Source organism: Tinamus guttatus, unplaced genomic scaffold (genome assembly GCF_059628265.1).
Source record: "Tinamus guttatus ecotype Peru unplaced genomic scaffold, ASM5962826v1 Tinamus_guttatus_pri_ptg000286l, whole genome shotgun sequence".
NCBI classification, from domain to species: Eukaryota; Metazoa; Chordata; class Aves; order Tinamiformes; family Tinamidae; genus Tinamus; species Tinamus guttatus.
The window spans coordinates 1,836,582-1,859,344 of NW_028288820.1; the positions used below are offsets into that span (position 1 = coordinate 1,836,582).

At 39.1% G+C, this 22,763-nt stretch overlaps 1 protein-coding gene across 2 annotated transcripts in view; it reads right to left on the minus strand.

Moving 5' to 3' along the window:
- Nucleotides 1–717: 717 nt before the first annotated feature.
- Nucleotides 718–22,763, minus strand: part of MTA3 (metastasis associated 1 family member 3) — a 120,078-nt gene continuing 98,032 nt past the window's right edge. The window contains exons 18-20 of one of the 2 annotated variants that reach the window (XM_088527409.1): nt 19,894–20,048; nt 15,723–15,750; nt 1,699–1,947 (exon numbers count right to left, since the gene is read on the minus strand). In XM_088527409.1, the coding sequence (XP_088383535.1) occupies nt 1,936–1,947; nt 15,723–15,750; nt 19,894–20,048 (195 nt within the window). In that variant the 3' untranslated portion in view covers nt 1,699–1,935. Of the gene's footprint in view, nt 1,948–15,722; nt 15,751–19,893; nt 20,049–22,763 lie in introns of both variants that reach the window. The other variant, XM_088527407.1, reaches the window with a different exon arrangement.

A 22,763-nucleotide genomic window follows, 5' to 3' on the forward strand; every position in this document is an offset into this window, starting at 1 on the left:
AGTTAGTAAAGGCAATTCTTGCTAATAAGAATAGGTTGTCTCTGCTCATTATCTGTTGAAAAGCCCTCTTGTTGTGAGGAAAAAGCAGATTCTGTGGATTGAGGAGGCCGCTGGGACTGCACGCTTTGGCAGCTACTGGAAGGAATTGTAAGCAGATGAATCCCAGGTCTTCTCCAAACGAATCCAAATCTTTGAAACACTAAGGTGTTCATGATACCAAAAGCACTTCATGTCATAATGTCTCCTTCAGATTCACATTCTTCTTGCTGGTGAAAGACACTGGACAAGACCCGGATCCATCACTCAGGAAAATCATCAGCAAGTCCCTTCAGCAAAATAGAGAGGCTTTTTTTCTCTTGAGGAAACATCTGGGTGACTTGTCTCAATAACTCAAAACCCTGCACTGACAGTGCCGCTAGCTATTGGCTGATATCACAGACTTATTTCAGTCTGAGAACATAAATCACATGGGGGAGAAGTTCTTCTTTTGGGACCACCCAGAGGCATGAGATACCACTTGAGTCATTGTCATTCTAAGCACAGAGCTGACATCTATACAATACTGTTAGAGCTACCTAATAAAGAATCGGGAAAACAGTCTTGAAGGTTGTCTCAGCTTATGATGGGTTCAATGTCTGACTACGTCTTAAAGTCATACAGAAATCAAATCTATTGAAGGACAAAAACCACCTCAGATAATCAACATATCCAAGTGGACAAAGCAGTACTACATGCTGGTTGCTTCTTGATTGCAAAGTAGGGCAGAGTTTGTTAACCTGTAAGTACCTGAGTAGAAAAAAGACCTGCCTCTGTTGTCATTCCCACCTGCAGCAGGACTGACAGTTTCCTACAAATAGTTTCAAAAGGCACATCATCTCTCCATGGCAAGTATTCATCTGCAGCCTTACAATCGTGAATGTCAAGGCATTCTGCAAGACACACCTTTTCATCCAGATGTACTGAAATGTAAAATTGTTTTAGGGAGAGGCATTTCTGATTGATAGGAAAAGTTCTATTTCTTCATGTTTTATTGGGAATGGCATTCTGCTGGTTTTCGCTATTCAGAGTAGAATTCATGAAACGCTAAAAATACCCAAAGAAACAGACGGATGGTTGCAAATATACAGACAATGGGACCAGTTCCTACATAAGCAACTAGCCCACCTGAATACTCACTGTCACACGCAATACTTTCTGACATATTAGCCAAAGTTAACATGGCTAATTAATTAATTGAAAACTGGCCACTAATTCTGGGCACTGCCTAAATTGGTCTAAGTTGCTGAACTGTTGAGCTTGTCCTCATTTGAGATGCTCGATGCTCAACACTTCAGCAAATCTAATTCAAAGTGACTGAAGCTGACACTGAAAAATGAAAACACCCAGAGTCTGCAGATGATTTTGAAAATGCAGCCCCTTAAGGCTAAATCCTGCTTTAAAAACACTACAATCATCCTGAAAACTGCATATTTTCGCATCACCCCGCTAAAAGGCTTAGACAAATGTGGAGGGGGGATCCATACTCCAGTGTGTCCAGTGCCTGTCCCTCGTTGACCAGCCAACTCTAATGACTGCTGATGGGAAGAACAGGAGGACAACTGGAGATCAGCTAGCCCAGCTAACCAGAAGTAGCCCTTGTGGAGATGGGGAGACACAAGGGCTGCTGTTGGATTCTGCCCAGAACACAAAACCCAGCCACAGTCTGGCCTTGCAGTGTTTCCGTCTTTCATCTACTTGTGGAAGGTCCTGTTGTATCTGCATTCACAATTACACATGATTCGGACACAATTATGGTGCTGTCGCTGTAATCTTCAGTGCATGATAGTTCCAGGCTCTATTTGTGCCTGCCTATTGTTCATGAGAGACTTTGTCTTCGCAATAATTGTAGTACAAGGTGTTCTGGAAGCTCTTTTCAGTTGCAATCTGGTGAACTTCTTACGAATTTTTCTGTGTGGAGGGAAAGAGGGAAAGAAACAAGAGAGAGACAGCAAGAGAGGTAAATCTCAGTCTCTAACAGAATAGCAGTATGTAAACAACTACTCTTACCAGGGCAGGAAAGCTAGTTCATGGAAAACAAGTGAGCCTTACCCATCAGCTGGTGACTTACAGTTGCATTCACCTAGTAACTAATAACTGCCTAGTGAAAGGTGAGTTGGTGTTAGACAATACTCGGAAAACAACATTTAATTATATGAGTTCTTGGGCCAGAATGCTCAAATGGGGAATTCTCACTTGTGATTTCAGTACAAGGAGGAAGGAACACAGAAGACTGAGCGGCATTAGCACCCAAGTGAATGAGTTACCTCTATAAAAGCGATGGGCTTGTAGCAATTTTCAGTGGTGTTATTTGCACTGTATCAATTCTGCAGATAACGGATGACCTGAGTCTCTGGGCTCTTTGTACTAGTGCCTTTCAGGAGTACTAAGTTCACTTTGATTTATAACCTAAATGTCTAAAATCAAACATACTCACTACAGATGGTCATGCTGTTCCTATTGCAATCTTACAGATCCACGGACAATTAATTCTGAAACAAGAAGCTTCCTTTCATTTCCATGGATGTCTCTATACAGTTATAAATCAATAACCATGATGCTGAGTGTATCGAGGGTAGAGGAGCACACAGGGACACATATAGAGTATGGCAAGTACCAACATCATGGACAGAGTCCTGAATATTAGATACTGCTGAATAAAATCTTTATTTGCTTAATACACTCAGTTCCAATTTTCCTTTAGATAATTTTATCAATTACAGAGAGGATTCTGAGCTTATGGAAATGAATTACAGCAAGTCACAGCCTCTAAGAGTAAGTGAGACCTGGCTTCATAGTTCAAATTTTCCATGCTGAAAACGTGACCTGACTGCAAAGCGTAGGGTGTTGATGCATCTATCTGCATCAGGGTCCTGAGACAGTGGGAAGAGGCTTGTCCCTTTCATTTTTGGGGCTGCTAATTCTGAAAATGAAAAATGGTTTGCATGTGACACTGAAAATATAGGGGTAGTCTGAAATATGTAGAGGCTCTTTTAAGAATTTTGCCATTTTGCATATTCAGTTTTCAAATATCTGTTTAGTTGCAGGTTGAGAAACCCTATGCACCTATTCTTTTGGTATCATCTGGGCTACAGAACCAAACATAATCCAAAACAAAACAAGAAACCAAAAACACAGAGAATATTCTGTGTTCCTATTTAAAGATTAAAGGAGTAATGAAGCAAATGTTTTGATAAATATATTGAAAACGTGCAGAAAAGAGTTTGTTTTAGCTACCTGAAGGCAGGATCTCATCAACATCTCATGGCCTGGAGTGCCAAACTAGGATTTAGAAACATTTAATAATAAGCACAACAAAAGAGAAGGAAATGAATCTCCAGAAAGTTAAGCTTAGGCTTTTAACGCGATCCTATAGAGACCCAAAGAACCATGTGGGTACTTGTTTTATATGGACATCTTAACTTAAGGCTAAAGAGATTTTCAGTCGATTAACAAGAAATTATGAACAGAATAAGTTCACAGGAATGTAACCTGACTGGTATGAATATGTGTTTCTAAGATAACGTGGCAGCTAGGTTTTGCAAATTCATGTTAACAGAAAAGAGCAGTTACTCTCACCGATTTTAATGAGGATCATTCCTGCACATGCTTACAGGACTGGATTCCTTTTTGGCATATTGGTTTGCCAAAGTTTCTACTTATTTAAAGAATTAACGTGGCCACTAATCTTTTGAGAAAAGTGCATGGCTTACAGTTTTTTTTAGAATCTGATAATAGCTTGTCCTTCTGAATTTTTAATATGACTACTTCATAACATACAGTCAGAAAGTTCCTACTAAAAAAACTGCGTGCAACGGGCACTGAATGCAAGGACAGTAAAGCATTTCTACAGCATTAATCATTTCTTGAAGTAAAATGGCATAGTTAATCTCATTAAGTATTGGTCCAAAACTGGCATGAAGAAGGGTTAAAAAAGGCGGGGAGGAAGTTACCAACATTACCTCAAGTAAACCATAAAAAGGAAGGCAGATCCTCGCTTAGTATAGATGAAGGTGGCTCTACGCGGGCTGTCAGAAGAACTAATCTCATGTGTACTTTGAAAAGACACTTCTATTTAAATGGGATTGGGCAAATGCTTCCAGAAAATAGCTTTCTGCATTATAGCCTTTCAGAAAAAAAAAAAAAAAAAGAGAGAGAAGGAATGGAAATTTCCACTGACTTCATTAAACATGTGATATTTGAACAACTGTTTTACTAAAAGCCCCAACTGTTCTTTCCATGGCAAAAATACAGAGGGTGAAGGGAGCTGATTCTTTACTTTGAAGAATTCAGCATCTAAATATAGTCAGACTCTTTAATAGCTTCTAATCAGGTTTTACAACCCTTCAGCTTTTTTTGTTTTGTAACACTTGGACAGGAAGGTTGCAATAGTAACTGAGGAAAGGCAGGAAATTCAGAGATAAGCCTGTCAGTCCATCCTTCACTCAGCACACTTCACCACTGCCTCCCTCCCAGTAGAGTGAATCAAGGGCAGAGTCACCCTTAATGTTCAATTTCCTGTCCCTTTTTTCAGTTAATATCAGCCATATGTTTTAATTACGTAGAGCTTTTATTTGGTGGTGGCAAGTAAATGGCTTTAATATCTGTAGCGATGATAACATCATTCGCAGTTGTTATGGAAGAGTAATTGACATTTTCCCCTGCTTCTGCCTTTGATTCTTGTACTAGTGCTTGAAATGTGATGGGGAAAGACTTCATTTGAAATGCTAATTAAAAAAGTACTTAAAAGCCTTTGCATTGTATTTCTAGTCCTCCTGAGACCAAAGGTATGAAAATGAATCAAACTTTTAATAGGTGATTAGTATATAAAGCCCACTGTGGGTTTTTTTTTTTTTTTTTGAGATGCACTGCTGCTAAGGTAGGAGTAAGACTTAAAATCCTGCTTGTCCCCATGATACTTGAATTAGGGACGGCAATAAGACCCGGGCAGCTCTTCAGGGAAATAGGGAAACGTGCAAAAGCAGCAAGCACTGCTTAAGACCTGCCTCTCCTTGCAAGTTTTGCACACAAATGGACAGCTGCAGGGCAGAAATAACAGTTCTGCCGTCTGCGACCTTCCTGCCACGCTCACATGTAATCAGGCAAATAATTCCAGAGCCAATCCTTCCGCCGGAGCTAAATGAACTCCACGCAACCAACCATCTGGTGAAGCTAAGCACAAGCCTAAATAATCTGTTGTGGTGTCCAGATTTCCTAGGAATACAGTAGCTGGGAACAAAATTCCTGATTTGTAAAACCTGACCCAAAGATCCCCGCTCTAATTATGAGACGCATGAAAAAGCAGCAATTCTTAAGCTTGAATGAAGGAAAAGCAACCTTCAGGCATCGTTAGTAAAGAACGTGTGTTCAAACTGTTCTAATAACAGTTGAAGATGTTACTTGTTATAGCTCTGCTGATAGTAGGTATATCAGTTACCGCTTCTATACATAAACTGCTGTGCATCAGCGTTGCCACCTCTGCAATACCCCCAAAGTTGTGAGGACCACAGTGACTTTATCTATACCAGCACTACGTAAGAAGTAATATGTTATGGGAGAAGATTTTTGTGTTGGAGAGATCCATTGTAGTTAAAGACCACTGACATTTTAGAAGCCTTGTTCTGAAAATGAACAGAAGCAAATATTTTCCCGGGAAAGGGAACCCTTCACATGCCCACTTTGGAGACGTCCGTGACTCTCCTAAAATATCAAGGCCCAGATATGTTTTTGATGCTCTATTTCCACTACAAACATACACAGGAAGTATTACAAACTTGTCTATAAACACAATTTTAAGCTGAAGTGCATTATAGTTTATTTTATGCCCTAGCTATAATTTGGGTATTTCCACCAAAGGCTTCCTCATGTTGACACCATTCGTATAACAACCTTATATGCAAAGACCTAGTGCTGTGGAAATATCTCATTACCTAATTGCTGCTGATAGGAGCAAAGTATATGCATTGGTAGGCAGCAAGCATAGGGAGAACTGATTCATCACAGAGCCATGGCTGAAATTCCACCCAACATAAACGTTTGGATGAAGTAGGCTGCTATGAGTTGTCATTTGTAGGCAGACACTTCAGCTTGCCAGGTGTACAAAATGCTGCCACCCTGGAAGAACGCGAGGCTTGGGACACTGATGTGGCAAGGCAGCATTTATCATTTTGGTCCAAGTTTTATGGAAAACTTGCCATCAGTTTGAGTCAAGGCAACTTACCAAAAACAACTATTGAAAAGTAACCATGCTTCCTTGGGGGATATTTGTCTCAATTCTAGCTCTTCTCTCCGAAGGTTTCTTCTATGCAGAACTACTCCGTATCCAGCCAAGGGATCAGAGAACAAGAGGGGGCCCCTATCTTAGCCAGCTGAAGATCTTTCTACTAATTTCAACAGGTGTTTTAAACAAACTGAAAGGCAAAAATGTGTGCAGTACTGAGTCTGCTCCAGGAGAATTTAACTGGGACGAACCTTCAGCACAGATCCTTAGAAACGCGGCAGAATAGAGAGGTGCTGCATGACTCACAGCACTCCCTACGTTTCTACCTGCGAGGAAATGAGGAGCGAGGATGCTATATTTTATTTAACTGTCCATTTGGCTTGCTATTTTAGACAGCTATTTTCTTTCTCGACACTCTGATAGGAGCCACACACTCTGCTCATTTATATTCCATTAAAGTCTCGGGCTGTTCTCAAAATTAAAGTAACTAGGAGAAATCTATTTGGAAGGCAAAAGCAGGTTAACACTAATAAGCCTTTTCAAAATAAGCTCTTTGGCGAGATGTTTATTTGCAAAACAAATCCGTAGGGTGTTGGTAAACATCAGGCTACTGGAAAGCAGTTGCCAAGAGACACTGTTAGTTACATGGCCAAAGTAGTGCGGGTGGCAGCTGGGAGGCCGCAGCCTCCAGGAGATGCAGGAGGTGCTCCCTAGGCATTCCCTGTCACTTAAATCTTTTATGAGCTGTCTTATTTTTCCCCTCATAGTGAGGAAACTTTTTCCTTTGCTGATGGTTATTTTCAAATGTAGCATCGATACTTACAAAGCAAAACCATTCTCCATAAACAGCTTAGCAGAGCATTTTCAAACATTAAAGCACCTTGAGGACTTCTCTGGGGCTTTGTTTTGCAGGGCAACAGTTTATAGCTATCCTCTCTGTATAAAAAAGTAAATTATATTTTTCTTGATTTTTTTTTTCTTTACTGCAAGGAAAACTCAGGTCAAGGGTTACAGCACAGACTCCTATTATTTTGCTGGCCTTGGCTTTGCCAGCTATTGCGCTTTGACATGGGATAAGCCATCCCTTGCCTTCTTCTATCAGCTGCTGGTTTCTTATCTACTAAAATCAAACTCTTCCTGGAGTAAGAAAACATCTCTTCATCTGTATTTGTACAGTGCCTAGAATAATGGGGTCTTTACTGCAAGTAACTGGCATAGTGTTTGAAAAAATTACCTTATCCAACTGATTTTCCATGCTTACTTTTTCTCTGAAAATGTCATAATTCATTAACACTTTGAAGTGGTTGAGGATGATCAGAGAGAAGGGTGAAGTATTTATTCTCAGCATTATTCTTAACTGCATTTTGATAACTAAAAAACTTGTCTTTTAACCTCTATGGCAGCATCTATTTATAATGCTTCTTATGTCAGTCTTCACACGATAGGGTCTAAATCATAACAATCAGCAATTAAATTATTCTTACAGTTCATCTGTGAGCTTGGCAATTACCACCAAGAGTAATTTACTTAAATTTATTTGCTGCAGACAGCAAGCATTACACAGTAAGGGGTCAGCTGCAGTGCAACACTGACTTGCTCACTTGCCAGAAAAATCACCAGCATAGGTTCTATTTATTTATTTATTTTAGGACATCTACTTTGTTAATAAAGCCAGACTTCCTAAGTAAGCTCTTTTGAACAACTGGTAAACAAAAAGCAACATGAAAGAACTCTAAATCTAATATCCTAATGCCTTAATCAGAATCTAATGTGCCATGCCATACCTAATTCTTATATACTTTTTGCATTCCTGTTTCCATGCAACTTTCATGCTTCTCTTCGCTTACTATTCGCTCAAAAAGACAATTACCTGTGTGCTTTCAGCAAGGGACTGCAAAACAGGGGAGCGCTACACACAGGCTGAAGTGTCCTACAGCGCGTTGCTTAAATTTACAGAGTAATATAAAGGAAAATTGAGCAATTACAGATTTGATAATGTTTTAAATGATGCTCAGGAGAAAGGAGAACCTGAGCATTTACATCTGGCAATGTTTTGCAGCTCTCTGCAAGGCTCCATAAAAGGGCCCCAAGCACAAATATTCATTATGATGCTCTGCATTATACCTTAATGGTCTTACCTCTCACTCCCTTCACTCACCGAGCCTTAGGGGTCTGTATGGATTATGCACGAGTTAGCAGTAATCAGACCCACTCTGTGGGCCACTGTGCACATTTGCTAGTTCATGTCCCTAAAGCAGCATAGCTCCAACTGGATGGGCAAATAATACTCTCTTTCTTACAGCTGTGCTGTTGTGGGCATAGGGCTCGGACAAGACAGATAACCAAACGGCGCTGGTGCTGGAGACTGCCTGTGTAACAGTTATATTTATGCCCAGTTCACTGCTGCTTCCAGTTTCAGACTTCCCACTAATGAAGCCAGCAGGCCTGAATCCAGAGTACAAATACGTCCAAGTCACATCTATCCCTACATTAACCTCCACAGATTCGCCCGAGTGCAAGGAGAAAAATTCCTTGTCACTTCTTAGGGCTGAACATTTAACACAGGGATCTCCGGGTTCAGCTCTGTCTCCAGCCAGTCTCACAGTCTGGTTTATCAAATCGCTTCAAGGGTTGCAATGCACTCACCTCAATTCATAGGTACCAACCACATCTCTATTTCCCAGCAATCACTCTACTCCTGCAGAAGACACCTTTACCAATTCAGATGTGCTGTATATAAAGGGAGGAAGCACAGCTGATGGCGAGATTTCTTGCTCGTATTCATCCCTCTCCTTAATATCCATCTCACGCTGCATTTCTCCCTTCATTTCCTCTACCAGATGCCCTTTCCATCCTCCTCTGACTTGTGGTAGGGACAATTAAAAGATTACTTGTGATAGGTTGGTGGGAATGATAGGCACTGCAGGGCCCAACATGGATTAACAAGCCCAGAGTTTTCACTGGTCCTGGAGTGCAGCTTTACTTGGTCAGCAGTGACACCATCTCACTTTACACCACTCACTTCACCGTACAGCGATGACTGGTGTGTCAACATACACTAAGGCACATTTTACAAGAGCGGAGAGTTTTTCTTGAAGAAGGGAAAAAGGCCTGTCTGTAGAGTCACAACACCTGACCACAGCATCCAGTTTAGCAGATGTTATTAGAATTGACAAGACCTAGCCAAACTAAGTAGAAGAAATGGGTACTGAATTAATTATTCATATCCTTACAACAGAGCCATGGCTTGGGCTTTGACAGACCTGTAACCTGAGCCATGGGAGAACTGCTTTTCACCTTAACTCAATTAGCCGCCTCTTAGTTGCCATTGACTTTCCGACATTTTAAGACATGAACCCTGCTCTATTAAAGAAAAAAAAATGCTTAATGTTTCCTTGCCATCCACACATAAACAAAATGCAAATTTGCCAACAATCCGAACAGCCAGAAAACCTTCTACAGCTCAGGCGTACAAAAGTCAGATGATCTTAAAGCAGCTCTTCTACTCCCACTAATAAATCAGCAGAATGGGGGAATTCCCACTCAACATAACTCTGTACCTTACCAGTAAATTTAATTACCATTCCCTTATTTTACAGAAGAATGGTCCTTCTGCATACTGATTAAATAGCATCCACTATTAGATGAAAATATTACCTACATGGCAGTATACATTCAGACGCAGGCAAGAAAATGGGGAGAAGATGCTTCAGAACAGGCTGACAGCAGAACACAATTCAGCTGTTTCAACTATTCCCCAAATACCTTGCTTCTTAGTTGACAGAGCCCAATTATTCCAAACATTCAAAGATCCAGACAATCCAAGGATCCAGAAAATGCAGCTCCTGATTTCTGACCTCAGGTTGCAAGCACTCAATGCCATCTCCCCATCAGCATGATATAATGTGCTGAACATTTTTAATATTAGCATTTCCCACTAAAAATGCTTATCTAAAGCTCAGGAGACAGAAATTTTTAGCCAGCTAGTCTCAGCATTCTGAAAAAGATCCAGAGAGACTTGATGTGAGTTTCAGTCATGTGGATGCATTTCACGTCTAGTGGGTCCTTCAATTTGGGTGTAAATGGCCAAGTGTGTTGGTGACTATTCGGGCATTCCCAAAGCCAGAAGGAAGTTTGCAATTATATATAACTCACTTAAAACAGAACAAACCTTAAGCATAGAAATCCTAAAATATAGGAGATTTATTATCAGAATCATTTCAACAAAGAAAACCTTTTCTATGGCTTTTTATTGTCTTTTATTACTTGTTGCTTGTCTTATCATGTTTGATTTCATCGGAGATTTTTGGCCTGAACACTGTGTTTACAATGTTATGACTTATAGTATCACCTGAGGCTGAAGAAAATTGACCATATTTTCTCTTTATCAATAATGCATATTCTTTTCCTGGAATAATATTTGTTAGAGTATTTTTGGATGAGCTTCTTGGCATTCTGGCTGATTGCTATTAAGCAAGAATGGAAAATCAAAATCAAGCATTCTTACCAGAAGGGGATAAAGAACAAAATTTTCTCACAAAATTGTCCTCAGAGGTCCTACTTCACAGCAGCCATCTCTTGCATAATTAATATTTACTTTATATTCAGAAACTTCTATGCAGAATATGGACTGAAAATCTGCACTGTGATATCAGTAGAGGAATGCCACAGAGTGAGTTGATATGCTAAATGCTATTGACACCTTCATTTCAAAGACCAGTTTTGTTTCTTAATAATTAAAATAGTAAAAATCTATTTAAGTTCCTTTTCTGACACGTATGCTGTTCTCCACCCTTATGGACAGCATTTTTCATTTCAGTAGTTCTTAGCCTATGCTGGACTGCTTAATTAAAAACTGCATGACATCCTTGGGGGCAGATAATTGGGGGTAAGTAATACTTTGCATAATTAATACATTAATAATGTATTAGTAGTACAGTGCATTAATATTATGCAAATTTACAGACAAACACTGGAGGTTCTCAGAGATTAAATAACTTGTCCAGTGTATCACGGCACACAACAGAGGCAATGAAAGATCTCCAAAGTCCAGGTGTGAGGGTCTATCACTAGCACAACCCTCCTATTGTATTTTGTCATGTAAATATTTTAGCTGTCATCCATAATGCAAATAATGAAACCAGCCTTCAACATCGCCTTAAATGTCCAAATAATCTCTAAAAACAGACAGTTATCTATATGATTGGCTTTCACAGTCACAGACATTATATTCTCTTTGGTATTTTACATTTAAAATCCATATGCAGTTACTTATGGAAGACTTTTCCCAAAGACAGACCAACTACCATTTGTTTTTAGCAGCCTCATTTATGTTAATGGAACAGGGCTGTGCATCAAAAAAAAAAAAATCTCAATGTATTAAAAATCTCTTAGATGAAAAAATACAAAAGAATGTTCAAATGTATGCACTAAAATACAAGACTAGCCCAGAGTTAAGTCCTCCGATTATAATTTAAAAATGAAGAATCCAAAAAAGATGGACAACTTGCAAATTAAAGTTAGCGTTCAGGTCTGTGCGAGTTTTAAGACTATGAAGTTCACTGCTATTATATTTCCAGCATTTTCATCACTGAAAATATATAGTATTTAAGTATATATTTTCTGTATATGATTATATAGTAACTATATATTATGGTAACTATAGTATATATAGTATTATCATCATCTTTGTCATTTAATTGCAACAACAGTGTGTTGTTCACCACAGGACTTCCCTAGTTCCCATACCTACTTGCTGCATATTTCTCGATAAAATAAGTCTTAACCCTTCTGTGTCCAGCTTCTACTAATTATTATTACTCACATGGTATGGAAATGTTAGAAAGGAAAAATAAAAAGATAGATTTTTTCAACATTTGAGGGTTCCAATCATAAATAGCAGAGACTTAATGTGATAAGCTCCTGTGCCACATAGGAATAATAGAAAGAGATTAATTTTACTGGCAAACCAGTGTTACACCGTAAATATCTAGAGAATTACCTTTTTTGATATTTAAAGATGAGAGATAACTATGCTTGTCTGATAAGTTAACATTGTTACTGTTATTCTACGTGTTTCCCAAGCCCTTTAATAGAGAAATTGGCTTCATATACACAGATGTTTCGTTATTGTCAAAATTTCTTATTTTTCAAAACAAAATTGCTTTTAACATTAAAAGATGACAAAGAATTACAAGCTGACACATTCCTACTGGGAATTTGGGTTTAGCAAAAAGCTGGGTAGCGAGCTTACACACGCTGCTCATCCCTAAGACCTTTAGGTAAAACATCCAGTAAAGAGGATTGGGTGCAGCTACATCAAATCCTTTGCACAAACACAAAAGACAGCTTCTGAAGGAAAACCTTTTGAAGTGGTCAGCTATACTGACTGCAGGAAAATCAAAGTTTGGCTACAACTAATAAGAAAACTGGTTAAAAGAAGAATTGTGTGATAACCTAATTTAACACTTGACATATCAAGTGTATTACTGAATTTCCTTCATACTCTGACTGACTAAACTCAGTGGGACATGCATCTAAAAGCTTTGCTGAGCAGTACCTGGAACGTCTAACAATGTGAATGAGGTTTTGGGAAAATTTAAGTATTTATACAGGTGCTTCACTGTTTCTCATTTAAGTCTGAATTCATATTTTGCAAATTTCCCATGGCAATGCAATTTTGCAAATAGTCTCATTTCAGAAATTACATTTCCCTTTCCAGATACAAGATGCTCTGACTACCTCTGCAATTGCTGAATGTGAAATACTTCTTGCAATTACAAGTCATCATTGAAAACGGTCAAGGAACATTGCTGAAAGTGTAGCCCGCTCACGTGAACTAACCACATCCAGGCTCCAAGACACTGCGTCCTCAGACACTGCGCAGCAGTCTGCGCCAGGAGATTCCTACCAGACCGCTGTGCAGGATTCAGCTGGGTGACCTTCAAGGGAGCAGTAACTAAGTCATTTGCCACCATCTGCTCCTAGGTTCAGTCTGACCGCCGTGAGTTAGAAGCTGAGAAGTAATTCATTTTCACCTGCTACTAAGTGAGGACACCTCCAACCAACAAATCAGCCAGCTCCAGTGAGTAACTTTTGGACTCCTGCAGACTGCATTTCCCTGAGATTTTAATACCAGTAAGGGTAAGAAGTGCTCTCTAAAAGAAGACTCCACTATAAGACTTCTGAGCTGCTTTGTGCACAATACCCCTCTAAAAGAACAAATCATTACTAATCTGCTCCTTCAGACAGGCAACAGAGGCACATAAAGAATCATCCCCAAATCCTCAAAAAAAAGCATTTTTGCTCATTTTGATATTAGGAAATAGGTCTTTGAGACATGGCCATAAAAGACCTACCGGAATTCTCGCAGGAATCTGTGACAGAGCAGAGAATTGGATTGAGATTCTCCAAGTGCTTACCTAGCTTATCATGTTGCTTCCCTTACCACATAGCTTCAGGGTGAGTAGCTTCATACTGAAACTTCATCTTAAACTACAAGAGGGTTAATACATATCTCCAAACCAAAAAGATTGTATTTCATTTGTTCTGGAGACTAAAAAAAAGCAAAATTTGTATCATCATCTACACTTTAATCCTACTAGCTCTAACCAGTGGCATAAATTATACTGAACTGATTATCAAAGTTTTAAATGAGAGTAGGTGAAATGCTCCTGTTCTGGGATTGTTTTCAAGTATATATCTACTATTCTTTTACATGTAAAAGGCAAAATCTTGCACATTCAGCTCAATTTGATTATATTTTCAAGAAATGTTCCTGCTTTTAAAAGCAAAAAATCTTTAGCATCATCATATCAGTGTTACAGAGGAATAACAGATATAAATGATAGTGAAAGAAAACTATGCAGGAAAACTATTCAGTGAAGAACAAACGACAAGAGGTTATGATGCAGCTTCTGTACTGCTGGTTGTGGTTCTGCATCACAGTAAGCTCAGGGAAGAACTGCAATTTATAAAGCATGATCAATGCATGGCATTCAAGAGTAGTCTATGCTAAAGAGCAAATAAGGTCAAAATAACAGTCCACAGCAACATCAGATTATGTATTTTCACTCTGATGAATTTATAAGATCTTGAACACCAGTTAGCCAAGTGGGACTGCCCCTAAACAGAAGCAAGGAGAGTTCCTCCTCAAATTTCCAATCTGCAGTATTGTCACAGTGACTAGAAATGATTGGGAGCTCAACTGTGCTCAGCTGCAGCCAATGAATGAGATATGTATAATCCTATCAATGAGAATTAGACATAATTCTAAGGGATACATTGTAATTCTATAATCCCACTTTTTGAGGGGTGTGACAACTATATAATATATACTATATAACTATATAATATGGCAGAAGTAAAGGAACCAGAAAAGTACATCATTAGAGATTGCTTTTTTGTTTTGTTTTTTGATTAGAGGGTAGTAGTCGGTGTATAGCATTCTCAAGCACGCAGTCGATTCTCCAAGAGCACAGCCGTGCATCTTCATGCAAGTCATTGCAGCATCAGGGTCTAGTGGTCACCATTCCATGCAAATAAGGCATGAAAATGCACTATGTCCAAATATGGTTCAAAAACAGGGTCAAAATTCAAATCAAATTGCCTCATTTTTGTGAAAAGCAGAGGTCATCTCTGAGTGTAGGTTAAAAACAGGTGCACAATTTTTTGTGCTCAGTTGAGCACACATTAAAAAAATGTTGATGAGGATTTCTGTGGTATGAAATTGCATTTGTGAAGCAGAAGAAGCAATAAATGAGCACTGGAATTCTGACTTTGATCTACACCTGCATCTACACCCTATAATATGGGCCCTAAGCACTGGGGCCTTACTCCTTGGCTTTTTTCTTTATCCCAGCAACAAGCCACACGAGGTAACTCAAACACTGGAGCTGACCTCTTTTAAGCATAGACTAAAACACGTGTGGGAGGGAGAAGGGACAGTGGCAGCGTATAGACAATATGGGCACCACTTACGTGATTTGGCTTTGCCTGACTTTTAAAGGTGCACGTTAGGCTTTGCCCTGGTACAGCCCTTAGGCACTAGTGTCAGCTTTGCAATTGGTCTCTCCCGGCTCTGCAAGGGAACCCGACCACACGTGGCAAAGCAAGACTCAACATTTTGCTAAAGTTGTGCATCAGCCTTGCATCCTCTCCGTTTCTCAACATGCAACTTTGGTTTTAATCTTTTTGTGCTTTTGCTCACATGCATAAGTAAAAACGAGTTGTATCACTGCAATTGTGAAATCCTTATACAGTATATCAGCAAACCAAGGGAAGCTTTTTATTTGGGAGAAAGAACATTATGTGAAGAATAGGAAAATTGCCTATATAATACTGCCTCAGGGATGCCTCTCAAGTAAATTATCAGCAAAAAGGAAGCAAAGTCTGCTGTTAACAACTGAAGATCATGTTCTAATTTTAACAGTTGTAGTTAACTCATTCCCAATGGGGTTGCACTTACCGTGAGAAGGTTTCTAACTGCTTCAGCACTGAAAGGAAACAAGCATCGAGTCATTCAACAGTAGTTCTACATGCAAATATGCTTTTTGGCCCATGAAGGGAAAGCATATGGATTCTGCTGCTATAACTCATTCAGCCAATCATTTTCATATATTTCTTATAACGCAAATGCTGAAGAAAATGTAATTTTCCACACAATGTCTAGATGCCCCTAAACAAATATGATCACGCACAGATTTGCTTTTATGGATGGAACACATATATAGGAAATGTATGCCCATAGCATACCTAGAATTGGGAAGTAAAGTTTTAAGCAGCAGACACATTTTCCATGATAACCAACAACTATATTATTATAATTTTCTTCACAGATTATAATTATGCCCCATATAATTCAACAGATATTAAGCTGATATATTACATTTTTATTAAACAGCTGGGTATCGTAATAGGAACTGTCCTATTTACACCATTAGTAAGTCCCAAAATGGTAATACGGTATGAAGAGTCACATAATGCAGTCATTCCAGCACTAACTTCCAATGGAGTCTACAACAGAATAAGCACTATACCTATTCAACAAAGGAGGAATAAAGCCCAAGAAGGGTTGTAGCAAAAGTGATTTAGTATAATGCCCCTGAACAAAATCCTTTTAGAGTTTTGAGACATTTTGTTGATTATACATATCATACGCATAGTGCTAGGAAAATCTGAGCATCTCATAAATACATACATATATATATATATATATATATATATAAAAGGAGACTCCCTTGACAAGTAGTAATAAATGTAAGGCTCTTTAAAGAGTGATTTCGCAATGAATTATGTAAACAGATTTTGCACTTTGGAATAAAATATTGAGCAAGCTATTTCACAATAAGGATTTGAATTTCATTCAAAAAGGGTGAGAAAAGAGAACTACACAAAAACGTTAAAAGCAGCAGAGTTTAACACCACATTATGGTGTAATGTCAACCGAAGCGTCGCCTGAAGCGCCGCCTGTTCTCGTGGTGCAGACCAGGCCCCGCGCAGGCCCTGCGGCCCAAGGGAGCAGGACTCGCGCGGCTGCCGCTTCCTGAGCGTGGCGAGGGGCGTTCAGGAATGACCCACGTGTAGATCCATACACGGGCAGGCACAAGGTGGCTCTGCCCGTCGCCGAGCTGGCCAGGGGCCACCAGGGACCCAGCTCTGTGCTGGCCGGGCACCTGGAGGCCTCTGGGCCTGCAGCCCAGGGAGCGCTAAGGGCAGCTGTGCTGACATGGCCGCCGGGGTGCGAGCGCTCATGCACCACAGGGGGGAACCTGCTTACAGGTTAAGCAGCTTTTAAATGTGTGAGGACGCACATTACGACTTAATAAAGTGCATTCCAGGGAAGATAATAATTTTTTTAAATCTCTTCTAAAATAGGACAATAGGCACAAATACACATTCTCAGCTACTGATAGGTAATAAAATGTAGACTCGGGAGAGGAAAAGAGATAGGTTGGCTAGCATGAAATAGCCTAGCAGTGCATGTAGTTTGTCAGCCATATCTCATTATTTTCTCAGATAGTATCAACCAACTAACGCAGCATGATTTTTTAGGTAAACAACTGACAGAATTTATCCTCTAGACTCCCTTTCTCATATTTTGTAGAACTATGCATCACAAACTTTAATTCACTGTACAAACAAAAATGCCAATATTTTTCCTTTTGTAGGCTGTTAGCAATTAGCTTTTTTTTAATATGTATTTTTAATGAGTAAATATGTATTATAAAACAGATAGGATCCTAATGCAGCACAATCTGTAAACATGTGGCTTAAAGCGCAAGTTACTGCCTTGACTTGAATGGGATGATTATTCCTGTGCTGCGCGTTCAGCACATATTGAAACACCTAATGGCTACAAACTGGCCACAATTTCTTGTCTAGTTATAGCAGGAGAGGATAAATTTGTGTTGTTTCCTCAAAGCCCCTTTCTCCTCAGATATCTCTTCCTGCTTCTGTCATGCTGCAGTCAAACCTGCCATGGCCATGCACGGCTATATGTGCCTGTGTGTGCTTCTATAAGGGACAGGTTGACTTCTGTCATTAAAGGCACATAAGGGACTAATGCATTAGCCTATTGCTTCCTGTTTCCCCCATTCAGCTGTCACCATGTCCTAACAGCCAAACCATTATGGGGGTAGTGCTTTCCACTTCAACTGTGACGGTGGGAGGCAAGTGAGAGCTGACAGGAGAGAGAAAATCTTGGAATATGAGTGGAGGGAAGCAAAGGCTCAAAGTAAAACGTATGAAAGGAGAAAGTGACCCTGAGGTTGGGAAGGAATCAACTGGGATGGGAAAAAAGTAAAAGACCTGGGAGAGGGAAGGATCAGATCTTGGGTGAAATGGTCTTTCAAGGGATAAAAAGTTGCTGTTTTGAAGACAGGTAAGAATTGGGCACTATTACTCCTTCTGTGCTGCTATCCCAAAAGGAAGAACTGAACTTGCATGGAATTACAGTGTTAGCTCCTGCCAGACTGAGGGCCAGCCTAACTAGGGTTGTTCGTCCCTGAGCGTGCCCCGTGGCACTTCTTCAGCATGGGCACAGGTGTCCGTTTTATAACGATCACCTTTCATGAAGGGCTGTCATCGAGGTCTAGTGCCTTAAGGCACAAAGGCATTTCAAGTCAGTCATTAAATTTTTAAAGATTTGGAGTAGAGATGGAGCCAGTGCAAGTTCTTGCCTTGCTGCCGCACCTCCACCCTGTCTGGGAATGGTGACCACAGCCGTGGAGGTGGGCACAGGGGATTTGTGAGATCGGGCACTGACAAGGCTGCCAAGCATGAATATTTTCAAAGAGAAAAAATTCATCTCACAACAGTTCAAAATAAAAACATCTAAACCAGTCATTGAAGCTACCTCTGAGATCAGTCAGGAGAGAGACATCTTGGGCTCATCTCAACCTTTGACAGGCACCTCTCTATATTCTATAAAAAAACCCTCAAAATTATTGATTTTTAAACCAGTGGCTTAGGTTAGCAGCCTCACTTTTAGATAGAAGAGCCATGAGGGATTAATTTGATATTACTACTCTTTGTATAGAGGCTATCAAACAATTCTCAAAATAGTGACTACTGGTAACCTGGGCTAGATGTGATGCATAAGTCTAATCCTATCAGCACATCCTCTCAGCAATTTCTCTGATTTCTTTGAATATTTGAATTGCTCATTTAAAAATAAAAGAGGGCCATATTTATTTGGTCTTGAAATATCCACCAAATTGTCACATTCTAGTGTTTTAACTTCCCTAACAGCATTTACCATAAACTGAAATAAATAGAGAATTAACCAAGGAAATGTGCATATTGGCTTACACTACTCCTCTTCCCTCATTTTACTATGGACATTTCTATTCAATGACCAACCTTTCCAGGCTTGGGAAATAATCACACAATTGAAGAGCAGCCTGGTGCTACTTGTCATAATAATCCTCTTGCTTTAAGTTAAGCAAGATTACGAAGGGTTTTAAATAATGTGCCATTTGTAACCTCATAACCACAGGTTACAAGAACAGCCTGTCTTAGTCAGATTTTTTAATCAGGGGAATGACCAGGTTTGAACAGACGAAGAAAGGAAAACAGTGGCCTCCATAAAGCCAGTGACTCTTCTGGGGGTATCAAACTCTTTTGGGAAAAACAAGAGTCCATTAAATTCTACCAGTTAATCTCTAAATAACAAAATGAGAGAGACTATCTCTTTTTTTTTTCTTTTTTTTTTCTTTTTTTTTTTTAATAAAAGAAGTATATCCTGGAAGAGATGCTATCGGCTGTACTTTATTGTCCACTGCATATATGGAAGCTTAAATTCTGAAAGTTTTAGAGTGGGAGCCTGTGCTGCAGATTCATTTAGGTTTTGTTGAATGATCGGAGAGACCTTAAAATTTCATTGAATAAGATCTACAATTAGCAACAATTAAAAAGCTCTAAACTTTTCCACAGATAGATGCCCTAACTAGACAAGGGTTGCTGGTGTAAAGCTGATAATATTAGTACTAGAGATGCAAATTTGTGTGTATATTTTGATGCACCGTTGCTCTTCATTGCAATACAATTTCAAGTAATTATGACAAAAGCTGTATTCAAATAATGGATCAAAAACACACAGTGAAGCCTTATCTCTGCTTAGCTTCCATTTTGCTTACCTGGTCTCTTCTGTAGCTATAAAGAAACCATCATCTGAAGCATCGAGCCAGTTTTGCCTCTGTCTCTTGATCACTGGAATCGTGCTTGCCTTAAAGGCACTTGCACTGGCTTGCAAGGCCTTACCGTTGGTCATATGAACGTGGGGAGCAGCATGCTGAAATCATAACAAAAAACGGGAGAAATATTTACCTGAGATTGAGCATAAATCTGTCAACCAATTCTGCTGTTAAGGGCAGCCTACATAAAATCATTCAAAAAAAACAGTAATTACAAAAAAATCCACAGCTCTCACTTCTGGGGTTCTCGGTCTCTCTGACTTCGTGTTTTAATAAAAACAACCCAAACCAGTATAAGACAAATGGGCTGGTCCTGCTGCTAACTTAGACGGAAGGAGGATAACAAATGTTTATATTACCTTGATGTCACTATGTTTCTTAAGTTCACTCACAAGTCATCATATATGAGAGAGGACTGCAGTACTGCTGCCTTTATTTTAATACAGGTAGTATTAAACATGAAATGATGCATTAATTCCCACTAAACCTTAACCTGGAATAATTGTACAACAAGACACTAAGTACTTGGATCTAAAGAGAGAGGCTACTTTCTCATAGGCGTAAGTGTAGAGAGTAAAAACATCATTTTCTTTGTGGCCTATAGGTTGCATTTTGGAAGAATACCTAGCCAAGAATATATTAATATTGGAAATAAGAGTTTTGTTTGATACAAAACAAAATGGACATAATGGACAATTACTACCAGGATTTATAAATAACACTGTTTGATCCAAACGGACATGCTATAAGGTAGCATATAGTATGGGTAGTGTAGTTCTGCTTACTTTATCTACCATGCATTCATCATCACATTTTATTAGGGAGAAGTATTATTCTTGGTGAAAAAAATACAAAGTATTATCCATTAGGGATAGCATGTTTAAAAGCTCACAAAATTGGCACAGTTCTGCACAGTCACATGAGTAGCCTCAAAGTAGAGAAAAACTTAGGAAAGGCTGGTCACACACACAAAAATAGCAGAAGAGAAGTCAAAACTGATCTCTCAAATCATATGAGGAAAATATAACAGCCAAAAACAGAAGAGCCTTCTTTCTCCCCATAAATTCTTACACTCATATTCCAAGCATTCTATTCACATTATGTTGCAACTTTCAAGATACCCTAAATCCAGACCACTTGCTCCCTTCCAGCAGGATAAATTTTAAACATTGAAGGAAAAAATGTTAGTGTTCAGTATTTTAACTGAAAAAAAACTGAGCAAATACCTGAACATTCCACTATGACTCCTTAGACTTGATGCAAAAACACATGCAACAATAGAAAGGGTGACAAGACGTCAAATTTGAATGAGTCAGAGAGAACTTTCTTAGACTTAAATCATCTTCCTTTATCTCACAGACAAATAAGGTTTATGGTGAAATCAGTTGCTGCTGCACATAGTTGGGAACATAAATCTTCCACTACAGTCCTTTAAGCATTTGCTTATTTTTTTCCATGTTTTCCTTAAGTGCCTAAATTGCAGTTTGGTTTTGATGGTTTGTTTTTTTGTGTGTTTGTTTTGGTGGGGAGGCAAAAGGAAAGGGCAGACTAACAGAAGCAACTCAGCTGTTATTTAGAGTAACTTCATGATAAAATACATTCTTTGGATTGAATTAGAAACTCGTACAGGCCTTCAGCTGATGAGCTCCTGGTGTGGATAATATTTTTAAAAATATATGAATGGAAATCAGATCAGATTTTATAGGACTGCCATTAGATTTACTTTTGCTTAGTGATGGACAGTACTATATATTATAGAAGAACATTCAAGTCTCCAAAGGAATTTTTTTTTCCTGTGCTTCCCCAGTCCAAAATGGGTTTAAGTTCTCAAATACGATGGCTTTATTCTTTTTCCAGGTTCCTTTCTAATACACAACTGAATGTTTCCTTTATTCAAGATATATGTGATCACTGGCAAAACACGCTCAGGAAACACACGAGGTACAGTGCATTTCCTATGGCACAAATTCTGAAAAACAGCTGAGCCTCATGGAAGAAAAAGTTGTTATAATACCTTTTCCCTTGGCAGAGATGGATGTCATTATTAGTTCTGAACTTCTGTTTTCTCTGCTTTTATTAGAACAGAACTCATTATTTCAGGCAAGATATAACATTATATAAAATAGTGTAAGGGTTACAATATCAGTTCATTCCCATTGCATCATAAGGATTAGTTTTCCTTTTTTCCCCTCCCCTTTTGCCTCAGTGCTTTTAAGTTATTTGAATAAATTAATTCTATTGCACTTAAAGATAAGGGAAAACAAGATCTTTTTTCTCCAGCGTTAGGGACCATGTTTTAATTTTGACTTGCCCCTAAACGGCTAGGATCAGGATCCCACACACCAGGGGCGAATCACCACTGCTCCGTGCCTCAAACCATACTGACCTGTTCAGTTCAGCACAAAATACACAGGGCAGTTATCACGACGAAAATTCGAGTCAAATACTTCTCTGCACATGCAAAAACTAAAATACTGTTGACTTCCCAAGGCATCATTGCTTAAACACTACAATGTTTCTAGGTTCTGTCATTTTATGAAGGCTACACAAGCTTTATAACTGCTGGATAAACCATGTCTTTAAAGGCAGCATTTTGCAGTAAATATTTATTGGCAATCCTTGTACCAGTAAGTAATGAAAGAGTAACTCAGATGTTTATCTGCAGAATAACAGGAAATCTATTTTATCCTCAAAATTTCGAAGACTGCCCCCCTCCCCACCTACCCCAACACACACTAATATACACAGACACACGCCTCGCTTATGATTTCTTATGAACAGGAAACTAAAAGAAGAGAGCCATCACTGTCATA